This window comes from Osmerus mordax, chromosome 3 (genome assembly GCF_038355195.1).
Source record: "Osmerus mordax isolate fOsmMor3 chromosome 3, fOsmMor3.pri, whole genome shotgun sequence".
NCBI classification, from domain to species: domain Eukaryota; kingdom Metazoa; phylum Chordata; class Actinopteri; order Osmeriformes; family Osmeridae; genus Osmerus; species Osmerus mordax.
In genome coordinates this window covers 6,360,632-6,384,502 of record NC_090052.1, presented here as the reverse complement: position 1 = coordinate 6,384,502, position 23,871 = coordinate 6,360,632, and the positions used below count along the sequence as shown (strand labels likewise).

General features: G+C 40.2%; 1 protein-coding gene and 1 long non-coding RNA gene across 5 annotated transcripts in view; one reads left to right on the top strand and one right to left on the bottom strand.

Annotated features, from left to right (window-relative positions):
* The first annotated feature begins 1,025 nt into the window (after nt 1–1,025).
* LOC136941007 (uncharacterized) lies at nt 1,026–4,242 on the top strand. Of its 3 annotated transcripts, none has more exons than XR_010876428.1 (4): nt 1,026–1,120; nt 1,574–1,698; nt 1,784–1,947; nt 2,908–4,242. It is a non-coding gene; the product is annotated as an uncharacterized lncRNA (long non-coding RNA). The 3 variants fall into 3 exon arrangements; XR_010876430.1 differs by lacking the exon at nt 2,908–4,242 and adding an exon at nt 2,300–2,731; XR_010876429.1 differs by lacking the exon at nt 2,908–4,242 and adding an exon at nt 2,275–2,731.
* A 5,077-nt stretch (nt 4,243–9,319) lies between these two features.
* si:ch211-11k18.4 (uncharacterized) overlaps nt 9,320–23,871 on the bottom strand; it is a 67,491-nt gene continuing 52,939 nt past the window's right edge. For both annotated transcript variants that reach the window (XM_067230600.1, XM_067230608.1), the window contains exons 3-12: nt 17,048–17,141; nt 16,902–16,956; nt 16,547–16,687; nt 15,828–15,988; nt 15,567–15,665; nt 14,879–15,024; nt 13,012–13,183; nt 12,746–12,858; nt 10,293–10,377; nt 9,320–10,122 (exon numbers count right to left, since the gene is read on the bottom strand). In XM_067230600.1, the coding sequence (XP_067086701.1) occupies nt 10,063–10,122; nt 10,293–10,377; nt 12,746–12,858; nt 13,012–13,183; nt 14,879–15,024; nt 15,567–15,665; nt 15,828–15,988; nt 16,547–16,687; nt 16,902–16,956; nt 17,048–17,141 (1,126 nt within the window). In that variant the 3' untranslated portion in view covers nt 9,320–10,062. The remainder of the gene's footprint in view (nt 10,123–10,292; nt 10,378–12,745; nt 12,859–13,011; nt 13,184–14,878; nt 15,025–15,566; nt 15,666–15,827; nt 15,989–16,546; nt 16,688–16,901; nt 16,957–17,047; nt 17,142–23,871) is intronic.

Sequence of the window (23,871 nt, the reverse complement as noted above, 5' to 3'; positions counted from 1 at the left end):
ATTCACGGACATTTTCGGTATATTAACACATAATGTCAATTGGTTACTGGTGTGTTGTATCATGTATGTCTGATACTTTATTAAGATGTATGTATTACATGAACTTATACATAACGCAAGCTACCATACTGTACAAACGGTACTGTACCATACTGTACATACCAAACAGTAGCCTAATGAGGATTATATTGTTCCACTTAACGTTTAACCTTAGACGGTTGAAGTAAATGGGTCTTGTTAAACGTTTTTTTATTCATCAGCCCACTTACAATTTAGCCTACCACATTAACAACACTTATATTTGTAGTACTTGATGCAAGTTGAATCTAACCATCATCACCAGCAACTGCTCAGTTTAAGACAAGAAAGGAGTTTGGTAAATAGAACAGAATAAACAAGGCAACCAACTGCATTCAATAAAACATTTTATTGTACAATATGTCCTGTGTTCTTCCACTCCTTTTGTTTGTAGTGATCCGGTGATCTTCTGGCTATGATACATGTACAGCTAGCTAGAGTAAAAGTGTTGCTTACGTAGACCTACAGTCTAGCTCCAACTGCATTTAGAATCTAACAAGCTTACGATCAACTTTAACTTAAGCTGGCTATATAAAATACTACTAATAACAATTGATATGTGGTGGTCAAAATATGAAAAATGAAGGATTTTCATCAATTTACCAGCTAACTTGCTTCGGAGACACTGAAAATGAATGGGGTTGAACGGTGGAAAATGCAATGTTTGGAACTACAGGTCGCATGTGACACGCTTTACTTCCGCATTCCTCGATAACAATGGGAGTCTATGGAAGTGTCGCAACTCTCTTTTTCTATGGCTCTGGTAGCTATCATTTAGTATTTGAGACAGTCCATATGTGTGGGGAAGAAAAATTGTGCGGTTTATCCTGTATCACACTTCAGTCCAGTAGGTGGCGATGATGCACCTATACCTTGTTTGCTAACCGCCATTAAAAGAACCAAAGAAGAAGACGAACACTTTGTGTGTGATTACGAATTCTGGTGGAGGCAAATAGCATAAAATGAGACCACAAACTTTCGAAGCATGTACCCGACATTTGTCCTTAGATGACCAGGATTCTATACAGACTGTTCTAACCAGGTAAGCTATCAATTAGCAACGTTAAGCCAATATACTTGTTTTGTATAGTTGTTTGGCTAGTCCTGTCCTCCTGGGTTCCTGACTTCTCATCAACACACTTAGAGCTAACTAACTCTTAAATAATGAGCAACTTCAAATTTACGCCGCTAAACTAGACCTTATAAGACTTTGAATATTGCTTTACTGAATGCGGTTATGTTACTGAAGCCAGCAATCTTAAACAGTTGTTTAACAAGCTTTGTTGTAGTTGGCCTACCACTCGTCATCACACTTGTAGTGCTAACTCTTTAATAATGAGCAAGCTCAAATTAACGCCGTTAAACTAGACCTTATAAGGCTTCGAGTATTGCGTTACTGAATGCGGTTATGTTACTGAAGCCAGCATCTCAAAGAGTTGTTTAACAAGCTTTGTTGTAGTTAGCCTACCAGTAATATATTTTGTCATGCTAACAGGTTGGAGATCATGGCGACGAGCGTTCGCTGGAGCAGAGGGCGACTGCTTCAAATTGAAGTGGTTGATGAAATGCTTTTGCTCAGCGAGTTAATTCGGGAAGCCAACGATCAGCAACAACAACGTGGTAATGTACTCGTCATATTTAAACATGATCTGAAGAAGCAAGATTCAAAACAGGATGCCTCTAACATTTTTCTCTTAAACTGCAGTTGCTCCTGGTTTCACCGTACCTCGAATGGGAGGACGGACAGGAGGAAGGCCGGTTTACCAAATCGCCCAAGAGCAGTTGCAGATGTTGTTGTCCTAACTTCTCTGCCAAACAGATTGTGGAGATCTTGGGTGTCTCAAGAAGAACAGTGAACCGACGGTTAAGGTATGTGTCAATTGAAGGACTAGTTCAGGAGAGATCTAAATAATGTCACCCATTTCTCACTGAGCCATACACAATTTTGTTTTTCTTTACAAAGCACATGAAACACTGCATAATTACCCTTTCTATACATTTCATAAAGAAGTTGATATACTGTAATAGCTAGAACTCTTTCATATCCCATATCTTTGGAAAAAAAAACTCATGCGCAAGTACCACATAGCTGCCTTGTCACTGTTCCTTAAACACATTGTTTTGTTCAGAGTTACTATTAGGGATGAATGTAAAAAATTTATCTAAGTTCTAATATGAATACATTGTCTTCCATAGACAGTACATACAATTTCTCTTTTAGAGGTCGCTACACAGACCAGATGATGCACTTGATCTGAAGGTGCTGCTATTCGGAGTATGTCCCACAGGCTTTGGAGGAGAACATATCGAGTGGCAGGGTCAAATTCGCTGTGGCATCTTGATGGCAACCACAAGCTCATAAAGTGGCTTGTTTTACTGTGATTCGTTAATTTGCCCTAACTGTGTCCCTAGCAAATGACAAGCTGATTTTATGAGGTTTGAATTTAAAATAAGATTTTCAGCTTCACATGAATGCAATAGAGGTTAGGACTTTTCTTTCTGTTAAATCAGAATCAGAAAGGGATTTATTCGCCATGAAAGTTTGCACAGACAAGGAATTTGCTTTGGCAGGAAGGTGCATACAATAAACATATAGGGACCTCAAATTTAAATATGTGAACTATCTATACTAAGGGTACATAAACTAGCAGTACTAAGTGGGATTAGAATAGAATTAAATATACAATAAAATATAAGGACCCAACGCCCAACATGTTGCACAGAAATGTATACAATCATTTTAGCTGCATTCAAGCCATTCATATTTTTGTTGTTATTTATAAAATAAGATGTGCAAGTGAGATCTTTTATTTTCCCTTCATCTCTTAGGTGGAGGATTGTAATCCATGGAGGAATCGATGGGTTCAGCCGACTGGTGGTTTTCCTGAAGGCTTCTAACAACAACAGAAGTGACATTGTAATGGACCTGTTTTCGGAAGCAGTCGCCCAGTTTGGTGTCCCATCCAGAGTCAGATGTGACTATGGAGGGGAAAACAACGCCATTTGTCTCTTCATGGATGTCTTCCGAGGATCAACCCGAGGGAGCACTCATAATCAACGCATTGAAAGACTGTGGGGCGATGTCTGGAGAGGCATGACAAAACAAACGCAAGGTCCTACGTAGTGTGGTCAGGTCTGTTGAGTTTATCATCGACAGGAAGTTCCCAGCCCTACAGGACACCTACCACACACGATGCCTCAGGAAAGCTGGCAGGATTCTAAGACTGCTACCACCCATCTTTCAGTCTCTACCCCGCTGCCTTCTGAACAACAGTTTCCATCCAAGGGCCAGCAGGCTTCTGAATGAACATTTACATGGACATTTCTCACTATCCACCTTACAGTGATGCATTTCTCACTAGTCACCTTACACACTGTCACTTTCAGCTACTGGTTGCACTATCAGCAATATTACACTAACTGTACCCCACTTGTCTTAGGTTAGTATAGGTCTAAGGTTAGTATAGGTCATTATCTGTATTAGAGGTCTAATATATTGTATACTATTTTGTATATTTAGGAGGTTTAAAATTTATTTTAGCTTATCATAGATGTAATCTAAGTACTTATGTTATGCCAGGTTGCTTTGCATTGTCTTGTCCCAAAAATGTCAATGCCTAGTCTGACGTGTTCTGTGTACCTGACAATAAGACTTGAAACGGATGTCTACCACTCCTTGTTTACATATCTATATAGAAAATGAAGGAATCATTATTGCCAACAACGAAAGGCATCTTTGAGCTCACTTCGTTTACCTGGCTCGTATAAAACGTGACCTGAGGACTGCCAGATACACATGTCACCATATCATTTTTGTGCAAGGCTGTCTGACACAACAGTTGCAACATCACACTGGTATCCAAGGTATATTTGGAGCAGCCAGTTTCAGGGGGTGGCTGACCAGGGGGTGGCTGCACTTGCCTTTGACTGGCTACAAAGAGTTGTGGTTCCCCTAAACCAATTTCAACCAAGTGACGAACAGTTGGAACACCTCAGGCAACACACAAATCCTTTGGGTGGAGATAGACACAGTTTGGGAACTGATCAGGTCCTCAATGTCCTGTCTTAAATACAGTGCACACACATAATTTAACTGTTGTAATCACATTGTCAATAGGCCTTGGAATGAGTAAGCAGTCTCAATCACGCCAATGTAATAAAGATGAGCAGACCAAATACAATTTTGTGTGTTTAATGTTATTGCATTATGTAACTGAAAATAGGATACATGTAGGACGAACAATATTCAGCCCCCCCAACGGATCAGCAGATCACATAACAAATTCTGAGATGAGTATCACGCCTTTGAAATCCATACATTTAAACAGAACAAAACATGTTCATGTAAAATAAATTTATGACTACATTTAGCCCTCCCCAAACTGATCCGCAGAACCTATTCTAACCTATTCCAAGTTACACCTTTTAAAGTTGTCATAAGTCTGGCCGACAGGTAAGTATAGCACCAGCTCTGGGTGTACCGGAAATATGTAATATATACATTATTATGATTATAACATATAGCCGACGCTCTATAGTGCTTCGGCTAATCAATTCCGAGTCAAGTCAATATATTTTACTGTAGCCTTGTTTTGTGGTGTGTTCGGCCTCCGACAGTAAAAAAAAAAAAAAAAAGCAGAGAACTGATGTTTAAATATACAGTTCATTATGTACACTGCATAATATACTAACCCCCTTGGGTTAGAATATTAAGGTAGGCCTACATAATCGAAATTGGCCAACTTTAGACATTTCATAAACAACGTGTTGAACTTTAAGAATACATATATGTGACTCTGTAGCCATAAGCCTACAAATTTGTTTTTCTAGTCAACAAGACAAACATTTCATGGCAAACTATTCAGTGTCATTCATTTTACGAAAATGATGCACCTCGACTGGGGAACAGGGATGAATGGGATGAAGAAAAAAAAAAAGACAAAATGAATGCAACCATAGCCTATAATGACTCCAAGCGCAGAGCATGCAAGGAGATGAGCCAAAGGTGCTGCTCAGGCAATGCAACATAGCGGCATGGAGATTAAATCTGATCACATTTGTTACATACTGTATTTGTTCTTACAGCCGATATGGCCCTGTTTCCCAGACATGGATTTACATTTACATTTATTCATTTAGCAGACGCTTTTATCCAAAGCGACTTCCAAGAGAGAGCTTTACAAAGTGCATAGGTAGGTAAGACTTTATTTATATAGCACAGTTCATACAAGAATTGTAGCTCAAGGTGCTTTACATAAAATCAATAAAAACAATAATACAAGTGATAAACAATTCAAACAAAAATTTAAATCCCAATAAGATCTCTGTTCAAGAGAGAAAACAACTTTAAACATGCATCTTAAAAGTAACATATACATTTGGTTCACCCCTGGTCTGTATATATAAAACCATACACTCTGTTAACAGATCCTTTCCCCAGGTCAAGAGTATGGGCCGTATTCTCTGTTAACAGATCCTTTGCCTCAGATCAAGAATGCAGATTGTTTTACATATTTGTTTAAATACTTCACGCGACCAGAGTTCTTGTACGCTATCAGAGTTCGCCAACTCTGACCTAGACAAAGTAAAATTAGCAAGTCAAATAATGACCCAAATTTACTAAACCAAGATTCTACAATAAAATAACTAATAAAAGTAGGATTACAAGTAACACATACATTTGGTTCACCCCTGGTCTGTATATATAAAACCATACACTCTGTTAACAGATCCTTTCCCCAGGTCAAGAGTATGGGCCGTATTCTCTGTTAACGGATACTTTGCCTCAGATCAAGAATACAGATTGTTTTACATATTTGTTTAAATACTTCACGCGACCAGAGTTCTTGTACGCTATCAGAGTTTGCCAACTCTGACCTAGACAAAGTAAAAATAGCAAGTCAAATAATGACCCAAATTTACTAAACCAAGATTCTACAATAATATAACTAATAAAAGTAGGAAAACCCTTTTGAGATAAAATTACTTAAATGCTTCTGTAAAAAGGTAGGTTTTAAGCTGTCTTTTAAAAATTTGAGTGTTTGCTTCCCTAATATTTATGGGCAATTTGTTCCCTAGTTTTGGGGCGTAATTGACAAAGGCCGAATCACCAATCTTCTTATGACTGCTTCTGGTGACCTCTAATAGGCCTGCATTTGATGATCGCAGTGTTCTAGCTGGTGTGTAGTTTATAAGGAGTTAGCAATGTAGCTAGGTCCTTGTCCGTGTAGAGCTTTGTATGTGAGGAAAAGGACCTTAAAGTAAATTCTGAAGGTAACAGGGAGCCAGTGTAAAGTAGCTAGGACAGGACTAATGTGTTCTCTCCTTTTAGTTTTGGTTAATAATCTAGCTGCAGAATTTTGAATGAGCTGTAGTCTTTCAGTGGTTTTCTTGGGAAGACCAGTGAAAAGTGCGTTACAGTAGTCCAGCCAGCTGGATATAAAAGCATGAATTAACTTCTCTGCATCATTTTGGTTTATGAATGGTCGTACCTTTGCTATATTCCTCAGGTGAAAGAAAGCTGTTTTGGTCACTTTATTAATGTGAGTTGAAATTCAAATCTGAGTCCAGGATTACACCGAGACTCGTCACCTCTGGTTTAAGACAGGGGGTTAAGCCTCCAAGATTCTTAATAAGCATCTCTCTTTTGGATTTGGGGCCACATAGTAGGACTTCGGTTTTGTCTTCATTTAATTTAAGAAAGTTATCATTCATCCATTTGTTTTTACGAATTGATGGCCGTTGTATCGTTGGTTTCAGTGGATATATATAGTTGTGTGTCACTGATCATAACAACAAGATAGCCACAAAAACATTGCGAGTAGCCAAATCATGAAGCACACATTGTGAACAACCAAAGTAAGTGCCAAAGGGAAGAACCATAAGAGCATGTAGTTAAACAAGTTACAATTAAACAACATGAACCGCTATAAGTGCAAGTGTACCTGTGGAAAAAGCAAGCAACAATAATAAAAACAATATATCACAGCGAGTACAAAATTTAAATCAGTTACCACTAACCACAAGAGCAGCAAGTCTCTAAGCAAGAGTCATTGTGATCCTTGAGGAAACTAACATCGGGTCAAGCGAACCATTCCTAAGTACCGTTGTACTCCCGGAACAAGTGCATCTTGAGCCTTTAAGCCTAGGCATTTTTCTCTTACTTTTGGACTAGGACTACAGGTTTAATCCATGTCTGGGAAACTGGGCCATTAATAATGTGCGCTCCTTGCTCAGGTTTAATTAATGGCACTCTGTTCCTTGCTCCAATAATTTACAACTTCGTTCTAACATGCTCTGACTAATGCTGGGTACACACCACAAGATAATCGGTCTGATTTTGGCCCGATTTCCCCCTTCCGACAATCCAAGGTAATGTCCCGACAATCCTAGTTTATGTCCCGATTATCTACAGATTATTTTATCAGATTTTCCCTTGATGTGAGGTGTGTTAAGAGTGGCCGAATTTGCTCGGAAGAACGTCGGAGCCGCTCCGAAATCATGATGTGTGAGGGGAACCCCGAGGACAAACACCACACACTATAGGATCAAAAAGGTTAAATTAGGATTTTCTTGTCCTCAGGTTTGTTGTGTCTCACATTTTAAAAATCTTAAAAGATTAAAAATATATTTTTGTGTGTATTCAGCATAACACAGGTCTCTATCCTCTATAGACCTGTCCTGCATGTTTGAGATGTTTCCCTGCTCCAACACACCTGATTCAAATGAATGGTTCGTTATCCATCTCTGCAGAAGCCTGCTTATAACCATTCATTTGAATCAGGTGTGTTGGAGCAGGGAAACATCTCAAACATGCAGGACAGGGGTGCCCTGAGGACCAGGGTTGGGAACCACTACTACTGATAGGTTCCCATCCCTATCCTGGGTGAAAAAAACAGACCCTGTAGATTTTCATTTACTCTCAATTACATTGTATTTTGTACATTCCCTGTGTTGGATATTACTTGTATATTGCCATGGGTATTACGTGTTTTATTTCTTGAATACGGCTACTATGTGTACTGTCCAGCTGTCTTCAACCCTGTGTATTCCCAACCTGTTTTATTTTAATGTTATTTTGCGGCTCTGCCCTTACTATTTGTGCCCTATGTGACATTGCTTATAAAAAGGGTTATACAAATACATTTGATTTGATTAGACCAAGGCAAAATACAGGATAACACCACAGACAGGGAGGCTCCAGTGTCTCCCTGTCGTGGGGCGTTAATGCGTAGGGGCAGTCGAGGGTGGAGCACCCTAGACTCAGTATGGGGTAGGTTAAACACTGTTTTATGGGTCAGAACAAACTTGTCTGCCAGCACGGCAGCTTGAGCTAAGGTACTTTTGTTTTAATTCAAACAGACAACCAACCACTCAGGCAAACTTTTTGAGGTCCTCCCACAAAATCAGTTCTCGAAGGGAAGGTAATTCAATGCACTTGCTTGAGGAGCACCACCTATCAAACAGGGCTTCCTTTTCCCATGCAAACTCCGCAAATGTATCCGAACAAACGTATCTCCCGGTTGGGAGATTTCCTATGGTGCCTGAATTTCTGCCTATAGGCTTCAGGGACAAACTCATATGCACCCAGCAAGGCAGCCATAACGCAATCATATTTCAGACTGTCCACAAAGGGCCAGGCAGACACCAGTTCCTGTGCCTTCCCAACAACTTTATATTGCAGTAGCAGTGGCCACATTTCTGTCTGCCACCTTAACAAAGCTGCAATGCACTTGAATGCAGTAAAATACAAGCCAACCTCGGTTTCTCTGAAAGGAGGAACTAGACCAATACTTTTCATGTCAAAACTGTGAGGGACGACAGAGGAAGGAGTCTGTCCAGGGTCTGAGGACGCAGTCAATGGCAGCAGCCCAGCACGAGCCAGGGCCAAAGGGACGGGAACGAGGCAGGGGCTCTGGATGACAAGGCAACTGCTGGGGAGCCACTGACTCAGCACGGGGCCTTGGGACCAAGACCGCAACATAGGGCTTGAGCAGCGGCCACAGCTGATGTACCGCCAAGCTACATTTTCTAAAGACTGAACTTTGCTATTGTTAATGTCATTGTGTTTTGAGATGAAGGATGCAGTGTCCACTTCAACAGTGTTTATACAACTTCTCTAAATGTATGGGCAACTAAGATATGAACTAGACCACATTCGAATTCGAAAAGTTGCTACAACAAGGAAATATAGTTTGTCACTGTTTTTGGATTGCTCTCATAAAGGACTGACACAAACAACTTGTGACAATCTGTGACTTTATCAGATCATAAAGAATGAGACGGTAAGAATGTAATAACAAGAACCAAAATAAACACCCACATCTATTACCTTGGAATAGTATACTGTTTCTTGGAGAAAGCACCGTGCCTACTTACAAATCTTATATTATCAAACAGTAAACAGTTATAAACACATATACCCATTTATATGGTGCGAAACTCCAATACATAGCACCACCTGTGCTGTAAATACATAGGAGCAATCAGTTTACTTTCATAAGACCACATTTTTTTTAAGCATTGATTCCAGAACAGGCTCCAGAGATGGCAAAAAAGTTGTAAACTTGACGATCCAGCAGTATATGAATGATTTACCAAATCTTTCCTCATATTAGGGTTGGTAAGAATCTCTCACAATACAACAAGGTACTACTTTAAGATGGCAGCCTCATGAGTGTCATTATAATACATCTTTCTATCAATACTTAAGACAGTATACAAAGACAGTGCCAGAGTTGGGCAGGGTTAAATATAAGCTTACAGTATTGTTTAGGTGCCTTGTAGTTCACTTCAAAGGACAGGGTATGGGAAAGGACTACCTTTCCCATGTATCACCCCACACACAAGAATGACACAGTAAGGCATAGTGTGGTAAGTGAAGCCTGAAAAGTATCAAACCTACAGATTATTTGGTCTTTTACAGTGGTAATGGTATATTGGTATTTTTGTGGTGTACTCTCTTTTCAATACTTTCAGTCTTTTCTATAAGTCCATGTCTTGGTCCCCCACACTCTGGCGGAGATATTCTTCATACAGCTTTTTCTAAAATAAGAGGGGATACACTTGTCAGTCCACTGGTCCAAATTCTCAAATGAGAAAATAGCAAGCCAGCCCCGCCATTTACGCCAATCCCCCCCCCCCCCCCCCCACACCACCACCCCCCCACCCCCGCCGGCAAAGCCCCCTCCCACATGCACACACCCCCCTCTTACCTTCTTGTTCTTGACCACCTCTTGAATGTATTCCAGCTTCTCCTGCAACTGTCTTTTCTGTCGACCAGACAGAGTAGCTCGAGTCCTGAAATGTATGAGAGAAAATATTACTGAGCATGCTGTCACAAGAGAATACTGAATTGTATTTCTCGCCTTTGTGGTGGGAAATTGATTGTTGGGCAAGGTGGCAACCGGAGAAGTATACATGGGGTCAGGTTTTGGGGCCTAAGATGGCGGACCAAGGCCTTCGCAGTTAATATTACACTGAGTAACCGGATCAAACCAGAACAGGAAAAATGGCTAAATGGGGAATTGGTTTGGCAGTCTTAGGATGGGAAAAAGACAGTGGGTTTGGAGTTGGGTGACCTATGTGAGAGCTTGCACGACAATAGGTTGCTAACTCGTCAGCAGGATGGACCTGTCTAGATAAAAGAGGGGGTCCAGATAGTTTGCAGCTGTGCATGATCAGAAAGGAAGGACATGTCAGCTCTTAAAATACTAAGGTCATGCCTCAAAAGTGACATATCCGGCTGGTCCAAGCCAGAATCAGGAAAGATGGAGGAGAAAGAGCAGGTTGGGATGTTGTGTCTTGGGGTGACTAGGAGGTTAAGACAGCCATGCAAGGACATGTGGAGGGCTGTTAGTAAATACAGGGGGATGTTCCAGTAACTAAGAAAGTTCATCAACAACTTTATGAGCCAGATGATGCGCACACAGGTCTGGGGTAGATAGGAATGGGTTTAGAATCTTCTAGAACATTGTGTAATATTAAAAGGCAGGGCAGGGGTCTGATCCTCATATTTACCTATATAAAGAGAGGTCTTATGAAGAAGGGGTGTCTTTTTGCGTGTTGAACTGTCTTCATGTACCTCTGCTTGCCTTGCTGAATAAACCACCGAGCCACTTTGACTTTTGAAAGAAATTCTGTCTCCGACTATTTTTGAGAATCCTTTTGAAATTGCTACAACACCTTCATGGCGACTGTCAAGAAAATAGATGTAGATGTGAAATATAGATGTGAAATATTGCGCTTTCCAAGAGAAATTGACAACAACAACAACAATTGTTCTTGTCATAGTTGAATAATGACAGTTTGGTGGGTAAAATAGACATACAGTGAACTTCAAAGTCCATTGACACCTCTTTCCTATGCAAATCTCACAATTTGAAACTGCTGCTGTAAAACGGTCGGTTTCAAAAAATCCACCGTTGTGAAATCACAATGGGGGCTCCACCTTTTTTGGCTCTGGTCTGTACCTTTGTCAGGCCCCAACATTTGCTGCACGCTGCTCTGTGTACTTCCATGGAATTACAAAGAAGAAAGTTTTTCAAGGATATTGAAAATGGACTATGGTCGTAAATGCATTTACATTTATTCATTTAGCAGACGCTTTTATCCAAAGCGACTTCCAAGAGAGAGCTTTACAAAGTGCATAGGTCACTGATAATAACAACAAGATAGCCACAAAAACATTGCGAGTAGCCAAAACATGAAGCACACATTGTGAACAATCAAAGTAAGTGCCAAAGGGAAGAATCATAAGAGCATGTAGTTAAACAAGTTACAATTAAACAACATGAACCGCTATAAGTGCAAGTGTACCTGTAGAAAAAACAAGCAACAATAAAAACAATATATCACAGCGAATTACCACTTAGTTACCACTAACCACAAGAGCAACAAGTCTCTAAGCAAGAGTCATTGTGATCCTTGAGGAAACTAACATCGGGTCAAGCGAACCATTCCTAAGTACCGTTTTAGGAACACTAAGTTCCAGGCTGTACAGGGAATGCTGACAGTTTTCAGTCTTCCCAAGGAACCAAACACTCGACGGGCTGTGATGTTTGTCTATGAGAAGATCCCTGTGCAGTTCGACCCTCAATTACACATTTGTGTAATTGAGGGTCGAACCATTTCACCGGGGACAGTTTTGAAAACCTGTAAAGCAGGATTTGCTATGAGCTGTTGCTGAAAAGAGGTGCTGTTCTGAGCATACCATGAAAAGGGAGAAAACCTCGTTTTACTCCAGGGCTATTTCACAGCGTGCATTAGGGCACATAGAACAGCACCAAGGCCATTTTCAGCCCAAAAAAAATTACATACCCTATTCGGAGACCTTGAGGAACAGTGTAAAATACCCTATAGAATCAGTAAATGACCCTTTTAAGTGAAAGGCGAGCCAGTGTGGATATTTTATGGGGACATGGGAATGAAAGGAAAGAAAAGGAGAACCAGCTGCGAGTAGCCTCATTGACTCTACCATTTGACACCTTGCCAAAGAGAAGCTGTTCCAGCCATCACATTAGAGAGATTAGCATGATATAGTGTATGTTTAATAATTTAGTGTGGTCCTTGAAGGATGATACAAAGACTGAAATAGCCCTTGATGGGGAAAAAAGATTGCCCACCCCTACTGTAGATGCAGTAACTGAGCTTCTGAATATTCCCTTACCGGAAGGAGAAACGAGCCAGGAGGAGGAAGATGAAGGACAGGAAGATCAGGCTGCCATGACTGTACAACTGTTGCTCCATGGACATAGACTCAAAGACCTTCACCATGGGGGTCTAAAAAGAGAATACAGATAATAAAACAATAAAACTCACGTGACTACTCAAACCACATGTAGGACATAATGCACACCACTGCGCTACTGTGAACATTGCTCCTTTATTCTGATTTGCAAGAACATAGTCATGCATGGGCAAACTCAGACTCACCAGATAGAGGGAGAGAGCCTCTGTTCCCTGGTCCCCTAGGACCACCTCCAGCAGCTCTCTGGAGAGGCTGCCCAGTATCAACAGAACCATAAGCAGGAGCGGTATGCTGAAGCCAAGCAGGGCCAACAGGCAGCCTTTACAGCGGGCCCTCCCATTCTGCACACTAGTTTGCCTGGAGGAGGGATGAATTCAGAGGGCTGAGGATTTTGCTCAGAAGAAGTATTTGAGAGGTGTTAGCGTTTGTGTGTTTAGGGACAGTGTGGAATAAGCTATATGGCTATGACAGCTTATGTAGGTGTAACATGGTGTGTGTTTAAGTCGGATGGGGAGACATTATTAGGGGCCACCTATTGGCACCTATTGTTTTTGTTAGTTTTATTATTATTATTATTATGCATAGCGATTGGTGAAAAGTTTTGAAATTTGGCACACTGATTTGGAACGGTCTCCTGACTATGTATCACCAAGTTTCATGTCGATCCATCACTATAGCGCCACCAAGGTGTCAAAGTTGGAGGTGTGTTTACGCCCATAACTTTTGAACCATGAGACCGTTTTTCTTAAGTGAGGTTTCATCGGATTCCTTAGATGCAGACGATTCGACTGAACCCTATGGCGTCATTGTCGTACCAAAGGTTTTTCCGTGATTTGCATTTTAAGAAATGCCAACTTTTTCAAACTCCTCCTAGGCCGTTGCTCGGATTTTCATGAAAATTGTAAGAGATCATCTTCAGACCATGCGGACAAAAAATTATCAAAATGGCATCGATAAGTGAAACCGTTCACGAGTTACGCGCAAACGATTTTGACAAAGAGCACGCCATAGCGGACGTGAAGCCTTGTCTCTGCGACGGTTTACCGTATGGAGACGAAACTTTGGAAATGTCATCGCGAGCATGTAATCTAATCATCTTCCTACCACAATCACCTTAATATGTCAAAATATGACTGAATTACAGCTGTTTATACTTGGGTCAAATCTGACACAGCTCGCCACGGGAGAAACGGCTTCCTTTTTTAAATAAAGTAACCGAACACAGCATTTCCCATCAGTGAGAATAGCTCACTGGGATAAGACGAGCTCCTTTGAAACGCAAGGTTGTAGGATCAAATCCAGCCACAGTCATCAAGCATGTCGTGATACCGGATTATATGTTTAGCGAAGCAAGGTACGCCACATTAGCTGTCTGGCAGTATAATCATAATGGTAACGATAAAGTTTTATCATCTTCCTACCACAATCACCTTGATATGTCAAAATATGACTGAATTACAGCTGTTTATACTTGGGTCAAATCTGACACATCTCGCCACGGGAGAAACGGCTTCCTTTTTTTAAATAAAGTAACCGAACACAGCATTTCCCAGCAGCGAGAATAGCTCACTGGGATAAGACGGGCTCCTTTGAAACGCAAGGTTGTAGGACCGAATCCAGCCACAGTCATCAAGCATGTCTTGATACCAGATCATCTGTTTAGCGAAGCCAGGTACACCACAGTAGCTGTCTAGCAGTATAATCACAATGGTAACGATAACGTTTCATTGTCAGGGGATTAATAGTCAAGAAGAAGCAGATTCATTGTGCTTTGTAGATATAACGCTGCTACATCTAGCCAGCGCATTTAGTCTCAAAATGACATATTTGCCAAACGCTTATCGTTACAAAACTCTGTGTACGTCTTTTGCGCAACACCGTGAAGGTAATCGAAAGTTTCGGGGTAGCGCCACCGCGTTGCAGAAAAGTATAATGCGATTTAAAAAAAGGGAATGTTTTTAATTAAAAGTTTTGTTGTGCTTCTTTAGCTACTGAATTTCCATATCGAATGCTGCTTGGCCCCTTCATTGCTGCTTGCAGATATATTTCTACCTGTCATTGCTGAGTGTATCGGTGATGGCCTCAATGATGAGCTTGCAGTCCTTCTCCAGAGAGTTGAGCGTGGTCTGTACAGTCTGGTTGATGGTCTTCTCTACGGTGCGACACACCTCATCAATCTGGTTTACGCAGCGACTTTGCTAGAGTGAAAGTATAAAGCAGTATTTTATTGAAATGGGAAATTGCACTCTTACAGATGTACTGACAGGCACAATAAAAAAAAAACATAATACACAAAGAATCAAGACTTTATGAAAAAAACAAACATGCTCAGTACTTAGAAGACACAGAGGTAAGGAATAAAAAGGCCAGAAGTATTAGCTTGTTTAAGCTAATATCCACTATTTGTACATTAGTTTGGATAAAAGTGTCTGCTAAATAAATACAAATTATTCCAAATGTTAGCGGGAACAAAAACCTTCTCCATCACTGAAACAGAGAACACATTCATCGGTGAATGAATGGACACCATAAGTCCAGTCTATAGCTGTAAACACAAAAATCCTGTAGATGTAACAGTGTCTAATTGGAGTGCTGCTTCGTAAGTTTCTATGGGTGTATTTTTGTCACTGTCACGTACACACACAGCAGTTTTACATACTCATTCAATCACACAAACATACACATATTAACTTTATTTTAGACAAGAACCATCCCACTCCAGTTTAATGTGGATCCTTACCTTGCTGGAGTTGGGGATGTAGATGGTGGGCATGTCGAAGCCACACTTGTTTAGTCCGGGTCGCTTACAGAGTTCCTGGACAATCTGCATCATCACTCTCTGGTGGTTGAATAACAAAACATCATGGAGAGACTAGCCACAATTTGCTCTTGAAAAACATCTATCTATTTTGAAGGGACTCAAGCAGTGTATACATAATATTTTGTCGCAATTGAAAGTTTTTTCACCTTTGAGCGTGCTTGTGTATGTGTGCATGCATACCTGTCTGTCTGACTCTCCCCCGGCCTCGTCCGCCTTGCTGAGGTAGAAACGCATACGGTCCCCATGGTTCTCGTTGAGCTTCTCCACAATGTTAAGTGTACGCTTACACAATGCCTGCCCCATAGGGTCAAAGAACACCAGGATAAGGTCACACAGCTCACCTACAAGGAGGAAGACCGGATTATAGCGGCATTCTGTTGACAGTGAAGATGATTTGCATAGAAACCCACTTCCAGATTGTTTTTTGCTTCTTTAAATTTGAATAGCAGCTCTTGTGGAGTTTAGTATTTGCGTTTCCTCTGTATGCATTTACAGTTGGGTGACACTAAGAATTATCTGAATGGTATACTATACTTATGTTCTATCATTGGTACCATTTTGTGTGAAGGATGTTTGGCACAACAACTTATGGCGGCGTCTAGACCCATACAAAGTTCTGGAGGGACAATACATGTCTGATGTACTCCAATTCAACATGTTAATAGATGGAAATTCTACCATAGATGGGATTCCTCAATCTCCAATCGTACTGACAAAATGCGAACATGGTAAGTAGTTCCACAAGTAGTACTGCATTTCCCTGGTCAAATACCCAAAGTCACTTCCCTAAAACAACTTAGCTTAACACACACATCAAAACAAACAATTGTGGATAGAACCAACAGTGGATCATGAGAGACAGTCCAGTATGAGCCAGGGTGGAGGCAGCGAGGACCCACCCAGCCACATAATGGCCTTGTCCACGTCAAAGGGATACTTCATGTCTCCATCCACCAGACCCGGTGAGTCCACAAACGTCACCAGGCTGAAACGCTTTTGCCGTGACGTGCACACCTCCGTGCTCAAGTACTCTGACACGCCTAAGAGAAAGAGGTGGGTAAAATAAAAATGGAAGTTAATATGTGCAACCAAGCCAGGACCCTGTCAAAATGCAAAACCATTTATGTAATTAATAAGCAATGCAGACACACTATAGACATATAACCCAGACTGCTTGCTATGGGGTACATTTATTATTCTTGATTCCTGTCAGATCAGACTAAATAGAGAAAAAGTCTGCTTTCGCAGACTTACCCTTAAACTCTTGCAGAGGTTTAAAGTGTGGATAGAGATGGAGGGTGGCATTTCCCTAAAAAATGTGGAAAATTTTACAAATACAGATAAAAGTGCTTCTTGCATGTGGAGTTACAATTGTATTGCAGCATTAGTCTAAGACTTACTGTGAGGGACTCTCTTTTTCGCCCGCTAGTGACAAAACTGAAGCCTTGTGTCTCGATGGCCACTCCTGTGCGCTGGATATGCTCTTCCACATACCTTAAACAATGTCAATTAATCAATTGTATTTATTTATATAACATTTCAAAACAAGTATAAACAAAAAAACAATCACATGGCAGAAACTGCAGAGAATTAATAGGCAGCCGCCTCCGTCAAATTTTGTGCCGCCTGCAGCTCTCGACAAAACTCTGACGGGTGTCTTCATCTAAAACATATGACCACAGTGTACCCATCTTCAGATGGCTAATTCCAGCAGGATAATGCACCGTCACAAAGTTAAAATAATCTAAAAACTGGTTTCTTGAACATGACAATGTGTTCCCTATACTCAAATGGCATCCAGTCACCAGATCTCAATCCAATAGAGCACCTTTTGGTTGTGGTGGAATGGGAGATTCGCATCATGGATGTGCAGCCTACAAATCTGCAGCAACTGCGTGATGCTACCATGTCAATATGAACCCAAATCTGAGGATTGTTTCTAGTACCTAGTTGAATCTATGCCACAAAGAATTAAGGCAGTTCTAAATGCAAAAGGGGGTATTTACAGTATACACACACACACGTAAATACCCATACATACTGTACTTATACTTACATACACACACCTATGTGTATACACACACGTGCATATCCATTATACGTACTTTTCATATGAACCCATAAATCAGATTCTGCAAATTATTTTACATTGGAATATATGCCCTTAATTTAAGCATATTACCGCTATATAAAATCAAGCCTTACAGTTGGCACAAGTAAGCCATTTTGACAAATTTTCTTCAAATATGTGTTCTTTGTCTAAAAGTAATTCTCTACATTGTGTATATAACTAAATTGATCCACTCAATTATGGTTGGAAAGTGTTAAGCCATTTTCTGGTCAAAACCTTTTTGCATGTCACTAACACCTTCAATGGGTATTTATCTCGCTTTGCACAATGAAGCTCTTCTAGCTGGCCAAGGTACATGGCTTTAAAATTTAAATAGGTTTTCTATAGATAATATAGATGATTTGCCTTAAATTATATAAATATATTGATATCATTAGAAAGCCCTAAATCTTTTCAATATGGTATAAACAGTTCAGGTGTATGATTTAATATGAAAATTCATATAAATATGATTATGCATATTAACATCATAATCTAGCACCAAATGGATTTTTGGCTCAGGCATGAAAGGGTTAACATAATGTCTGCAGTCTGTTGATGATAATAAATCCAATTCTTTCCACAAGCTCATAGGGCACGTACCACACAACAACTTTTGTAGTCTGGGGTCACCAACAAAGTATCGTAAAGCAAAACTGGCAGCAAGTCAAACCCACACACACACACACACACACACAAACAGCAGACCAAAATTTCTGCTCAAACACAGACCCACACAATGCTGTACCAGAACAAAAGACAGTATCAACATTACAGGTCATGTACTCTTTCTGGACAAAGAGTGCATGAACGTAAAAATATCTATGGAAGCCCACAGAGGACTTTATTCAAATGATAATGCATTTCTGAACTTGCATTATCATTTTCAATATACAGCTCTGTAAAACATTTAGAGACCACTGCACCTTTTCTTTCATTTAAAAAAAAGTTGAGAAGAAGGACAATTTTGAGTGAGGAACAGAAAAGTAAAATTTAAGAGGCCACTGCAAATTGTACCCTTCTGTTCCTCACTCAAAATTGTCCTTCTCAACTTTGAAAAAAAATGGAAAGAAAAAGGTGCAGTGGTCTCTCAATTATTTCCAGATCTGTATGTGAGTGTTATTTGAGACAAGATTCAAATGAAAAATGCAATAATCCAATTAGCATTTGCATTTTCACATGCCATATGGGCGTTCTATGACAATATTCACATTTAAATGGAATAACAGTTTCATAAAATTTTCTTAGGCGTTCCCCCAGTGTTTCCAATACCTAAAATGTTTAAATGTAAAAATTGACCGCCACAAATGGATTCTTTAGTTTTTCCTGTTTAACATGGCAACAGCCCCTTCTTGGCCCGCTCGCATTCCTTCTCTCTCACTATAACGGACCAGTCTGTGAATAGCCCCCTCTCCGTGTACTAGTGTTGTCACAATACCAAAATTTGGACTTCGATACTGATACCAAATGTAGTATTGCGGTACTCGATACTGAAACAATACTAATGATTCCATTGAAATGTAGTATTTGACAATGGTCTTTTATTTTCAATTGGGACTTTTTACAATGTGTATAGAAATGTAAGCAATTATGGTTTGAACAGGTGCTTGAAAGCATGTTCTGTGCTCTAAGTGTAAGAGACTGTTGTAAAGAAACTTGTTATACATAATGATAACCGTAAAATAATGAATTAAACTACTTTTCTAGGTGCACTTCTCAAAGTAAATCTAGTAAATCGAGTAAATCTTAGTGCGTAACTGAGATGAGTCGCCAAAATAACACAGACTAGCCTGCTTATCGTACAATGCAATAGGCTATAGTTTATTTGTGCCTGCAACAAAATGCAGGGTTGGGTACCGAAATCCGGTTCCACTATGGAACCGGTTTCTACGCAACCGGTAGGAATCGGACCGGATTATAACGCAAATTTCGGTTCCTCAGTTCGGTTCCACTTAACGCGTCGACTGAAATATTTTCCCTCTGTCGCTCCGAAACGGGCGTAAAAATATCACACGTTCTCTGTAGTCTACAGTTAGCTAGCTACCGTAAATGTAGGCTACAATGCCATATTTTCCCTCTGGGCTCACCAAAACGGACGTAAAAGCATATTAACCTTTCACTGCACGTGATCGCTAGTAAACATATTACACTTGCTCTGTCTTGCTTGTCTATCGTTAGCTAGCTAGCTTTTGGTGCATTTAAAATGCCTCAAGCGAAGCGGTCGAAAGTGTGGCTGTAATTCACAGCCAAGGATTCCAACATCGCAAAATGCAACAGATGTCTCAAAACGATCACGTGCAAAGGGGGAAGCGCGTCGAATTTATTGAAACATGCGGCGACACATGGGATACTTCTTAAAGCAGAGGGATGGACCGTGTTCGACAGCTTGCGGACATCAGTCCCAGGTCAGCCTCCCCAATTTGTCTGCCCTTTAAAACTCATACCCGTGTGTACAGGCCTCTTCGACACCATCTGAGAGAGTTTTCTCCTGTGCAGGACATGCCATAAATCAGTAGAGGTGTCGTATCTTGCCAGAGGAGGCAAATATGGTAATTTTTCTGAAAAATAACTGCTTAAGTTTGAAGCTGGTTTAGTTAGCATACTAACTCAACATTTATTTTGTTGTTCCTTGTTAGTAGTGTAACTTATTTATTGTTAAATTATTGTAGTTGTGTTAGGTGACTTAGGTTTACTTATTATATATTTAAGTAGGCTACTTTAAAAAGTTAAAGATCCTGTAAAGTGGAATTGAAAACTAGTTTTAAGTTCACCACACCACAGAATAATGTGTTATTAACTACCCATCCAAATTCGAATGGAAAAAAACACCAACAAGTATGTTAAATTAGGCTTTGAAATTGAGAAAATCTTGTCTTCTCTGATTGAGACTGGGGGGGCGTGTTGCCTGAAGGAGCTGAAGCTCCGCCCCTCGCTGCCTACCTACGACCCAGATAATGGACGCTACGTCAAGCCAAACAAAACCGTATAGAATTAGAATTTATTTGTTCAATGAGTGAAACATACAGATGCATATAAATGAAATGTTCCCCTGAGCTGTAACAGTAAAAATTGACACCAGAGACAGCAGACAGTGAGCTCTCCAACAAGGCATACCCAAAGTAAATTGAAAGCTGTTCTTGATGCTGGAGTACATGCATGGTTGTGGTCTCTTTGATGGGGACACTCTGAAGTGTAGTTCCCTGTTGTGAGGATCCCGTAAGTCCTACTGGTTCTGAGTAATAGAAGCTTAGTTTATGTTCCCGCCTAAATTTGGTTTGGCAAACAGATGCCTAAAGAGGCCTATAGGTGGGAGGTATTAGCTGGAAGACAAAATGGGACCATATCATGAAGATTTACATAATCCAAGTCAAAATAGCACATTATATTCATATTTGACACGTTTTACTAAGAGTACTACATCCAGGAGTTTTCAAAAAGTACCATGTGGAGACTCCAAAAGGATCCTTGGTAACCAAGGTCAAATACTTAGATAAAAAGGTATAACTTTCATAATTGTTGTCTCTAATGAAAGGTGGTACTTCATATCTCATAGCTAAATCCCCCATGAGTATTGCTTTAACACAGCAACTGAAGCATAACACAGAGTGCTTTATCTGATTCATGGTATTTAAGCAGAAAAAGCCCTGCTTCTGTGAGCCATTTTTGTGACTTTTACTTTGAAGGTTCCAAAGTTACCCCTAATGTTGCCTTTTGGTGTCTGCAGAATCTCATTGGTTATGCGATTAATAAGGTTGTTTGTGAACCAGCTGAAGCCAATTTCTAATTTGTACCAAAGAAAGAGGTGGTGGTGGGGGGCAGGATGCATAGATTTTGGGAGCCACCTGGTTGGCTTTAGAAGGCCAACCATGGAAGCTCCAATGGCACATTGTGACACCAACATATCGTAAATATTCCTTAGTATACCAAAGTTAGGACCATTTGTATGTGAGTGACTGGTCTCTTCAGTCGGCAAAGTCAGAATAATGCAACAAGAGTTTATTGCTATTTATGGATGTAAGACATGGTTTTCGATGAAATACTTTACTTGGTTAGATAGTGAATACTGGACAACTCTGAGCCTTGTTAGGTGAGCAGTCTTTGTTTACTTTTACGTTGTTGACAAGTTTGTGGTCAGACAAAAACGTTGATTGTACCCTGCTGTTGCGACTCGATCTTGAAATGGTTTACGTCAATAGAATCACAAGACTCGTAGATTTCCAATGATATGTGGCAGGGGTTCTCAATTAGAAAACCAAAAGGTCCACTCACCAAATTTCCATTCAGTCCAGGGTCCGGAACAGTGATGGTTTATTTTTCTGGCCCTTACCTCAGAGTTCTGGGGGGAATTTTGTTCAAAGTGTCTATGCTTTGTCTATATGTGTCTATAAGTTTCACGTTACCACTTTTGACAAGGGCAACCGTCTCATTGCAGATTTAACACATTGCTTTTGTGCTCCCCACCGGCAGCACAAATACATACTTGTCAGCCCAAATGCATACTTGTCAGTCCACTCTGTCTGAAATTTGCGATTTTCAGAATCAACTTTTCGCTTTTTGTTGGGTTTTGTCACGCCATGATTTTCGCAAAGGAAGAAACAGGTACCGTTAGCAAATCGATTAGCCTGCGTTGTTGCGAATGACAAACACAACCTGCGTGACCCACAGAGGTTGCGGCCAACTTTGAGTGAGTGAGTTGTCATGGTGATTACAGTTATTACAGCTCCTGATTGGACCTTTGGATTATATAGCGCAAAATCACGCACCAATGAAAAATTGCTTGGATCATGACTAAATACAAATTCTGGCTTCGGTCCAAATTGTATTGCGTCTGGGTCCGGATCCAGACCGGAGTCCGCCTATTGAGTACCCCCGATATATGGCAAGTGTAGCAGTCAAAAAATATTTATTTGATGGGGGGGGAGGGGGGTTACCCCGCTAAGAGGTTAATAATATAAGACTTTATTTATATAGCACATTTCATACAAGAAGTGCTTTAAATAAAATAAATTTAAACAATATTATAAGTAATAAAACCCTTCTAAACACAGGCCACAGTCTTTGCGGTAATCCAGAACAATCTCAGACCTTTTGCAGAGCAGTCAAGAACCTGTTGCTCAAGCCTTTTGATTACAAGCCGCAGTCTTTGCGGTATCTTGAGCCACAGTCTTTGTGATTTCCCAATATAAATAAAATGTAACAAAACACAGGCCACAATCTTTGCGGGAATCCAAAACACAATCAATAAAAACAATAATACAAGTCAAAACACTAGCCGCAGTCTTTGCGGGAATCCCCCCAAAAATCAATAAAAACAATAATACAACTAATAAAAGTAATAAAACCCTTCTGAGATAAAATTAGTTAAATGCTTTGGTAAAAAGATAGGTTTCAAGCTTTCTTTTGAAAATGTCTAGCGTGTTTGCTTCACTAATATTTATGGATAATGTGTTCCATAGTTTTGGGGCGTAATTGACAAAGGCCGCATCACCAATCTTCTTATGAGTGCTTCTGGTGTGACCTCTAACAGGCCTGCATTTGATGATCGCAGTGTTCTATCTGGTGTGTAGTTAGTAAGAGAGTTAGCAATGTAGCTAGGTCCTTTAGAGCTTTTTATGTGAGAAACAGGACCTTAAAGTCAATTCTGAAGGTAACTGTAAAGTAGCTAGGACAGGACTAATGTGTTCTCTCCTTTTAGTTTTGGTTAATAATCTAGCTGTAGAGTTTTGAATGAGCTGTAGTCTTTCAGTGTTTTTTGGGGATTAAACCTCCTAGATTCATAGTTTGCATCTCTCTTTTGGATTTGGGGCCACATAGTAGGACTTCAGTTTTGTCTTCATTTAATTTAAGAAAGTTATCATTCATCCGTTTGTTTATTGCCGACGAGCATTTGGTAATGGAATTCATGGCTGTTGCATCGTTGGGTTTAAGGCTGCAACAACTAATCGATTAAAATCATTAAAACCACATTCTGAAGATTTTTTGCACTGTGAATTTGCACTGTCAGTTCTGTTTTTGCATAAAGGGTTGGAAATTTATGTTTTTTTATCCGATTAATCGAAAAAAGAATCGACAGATTAACCGATTATTAATATAATTGTTTGTTGCAGCCCTAGT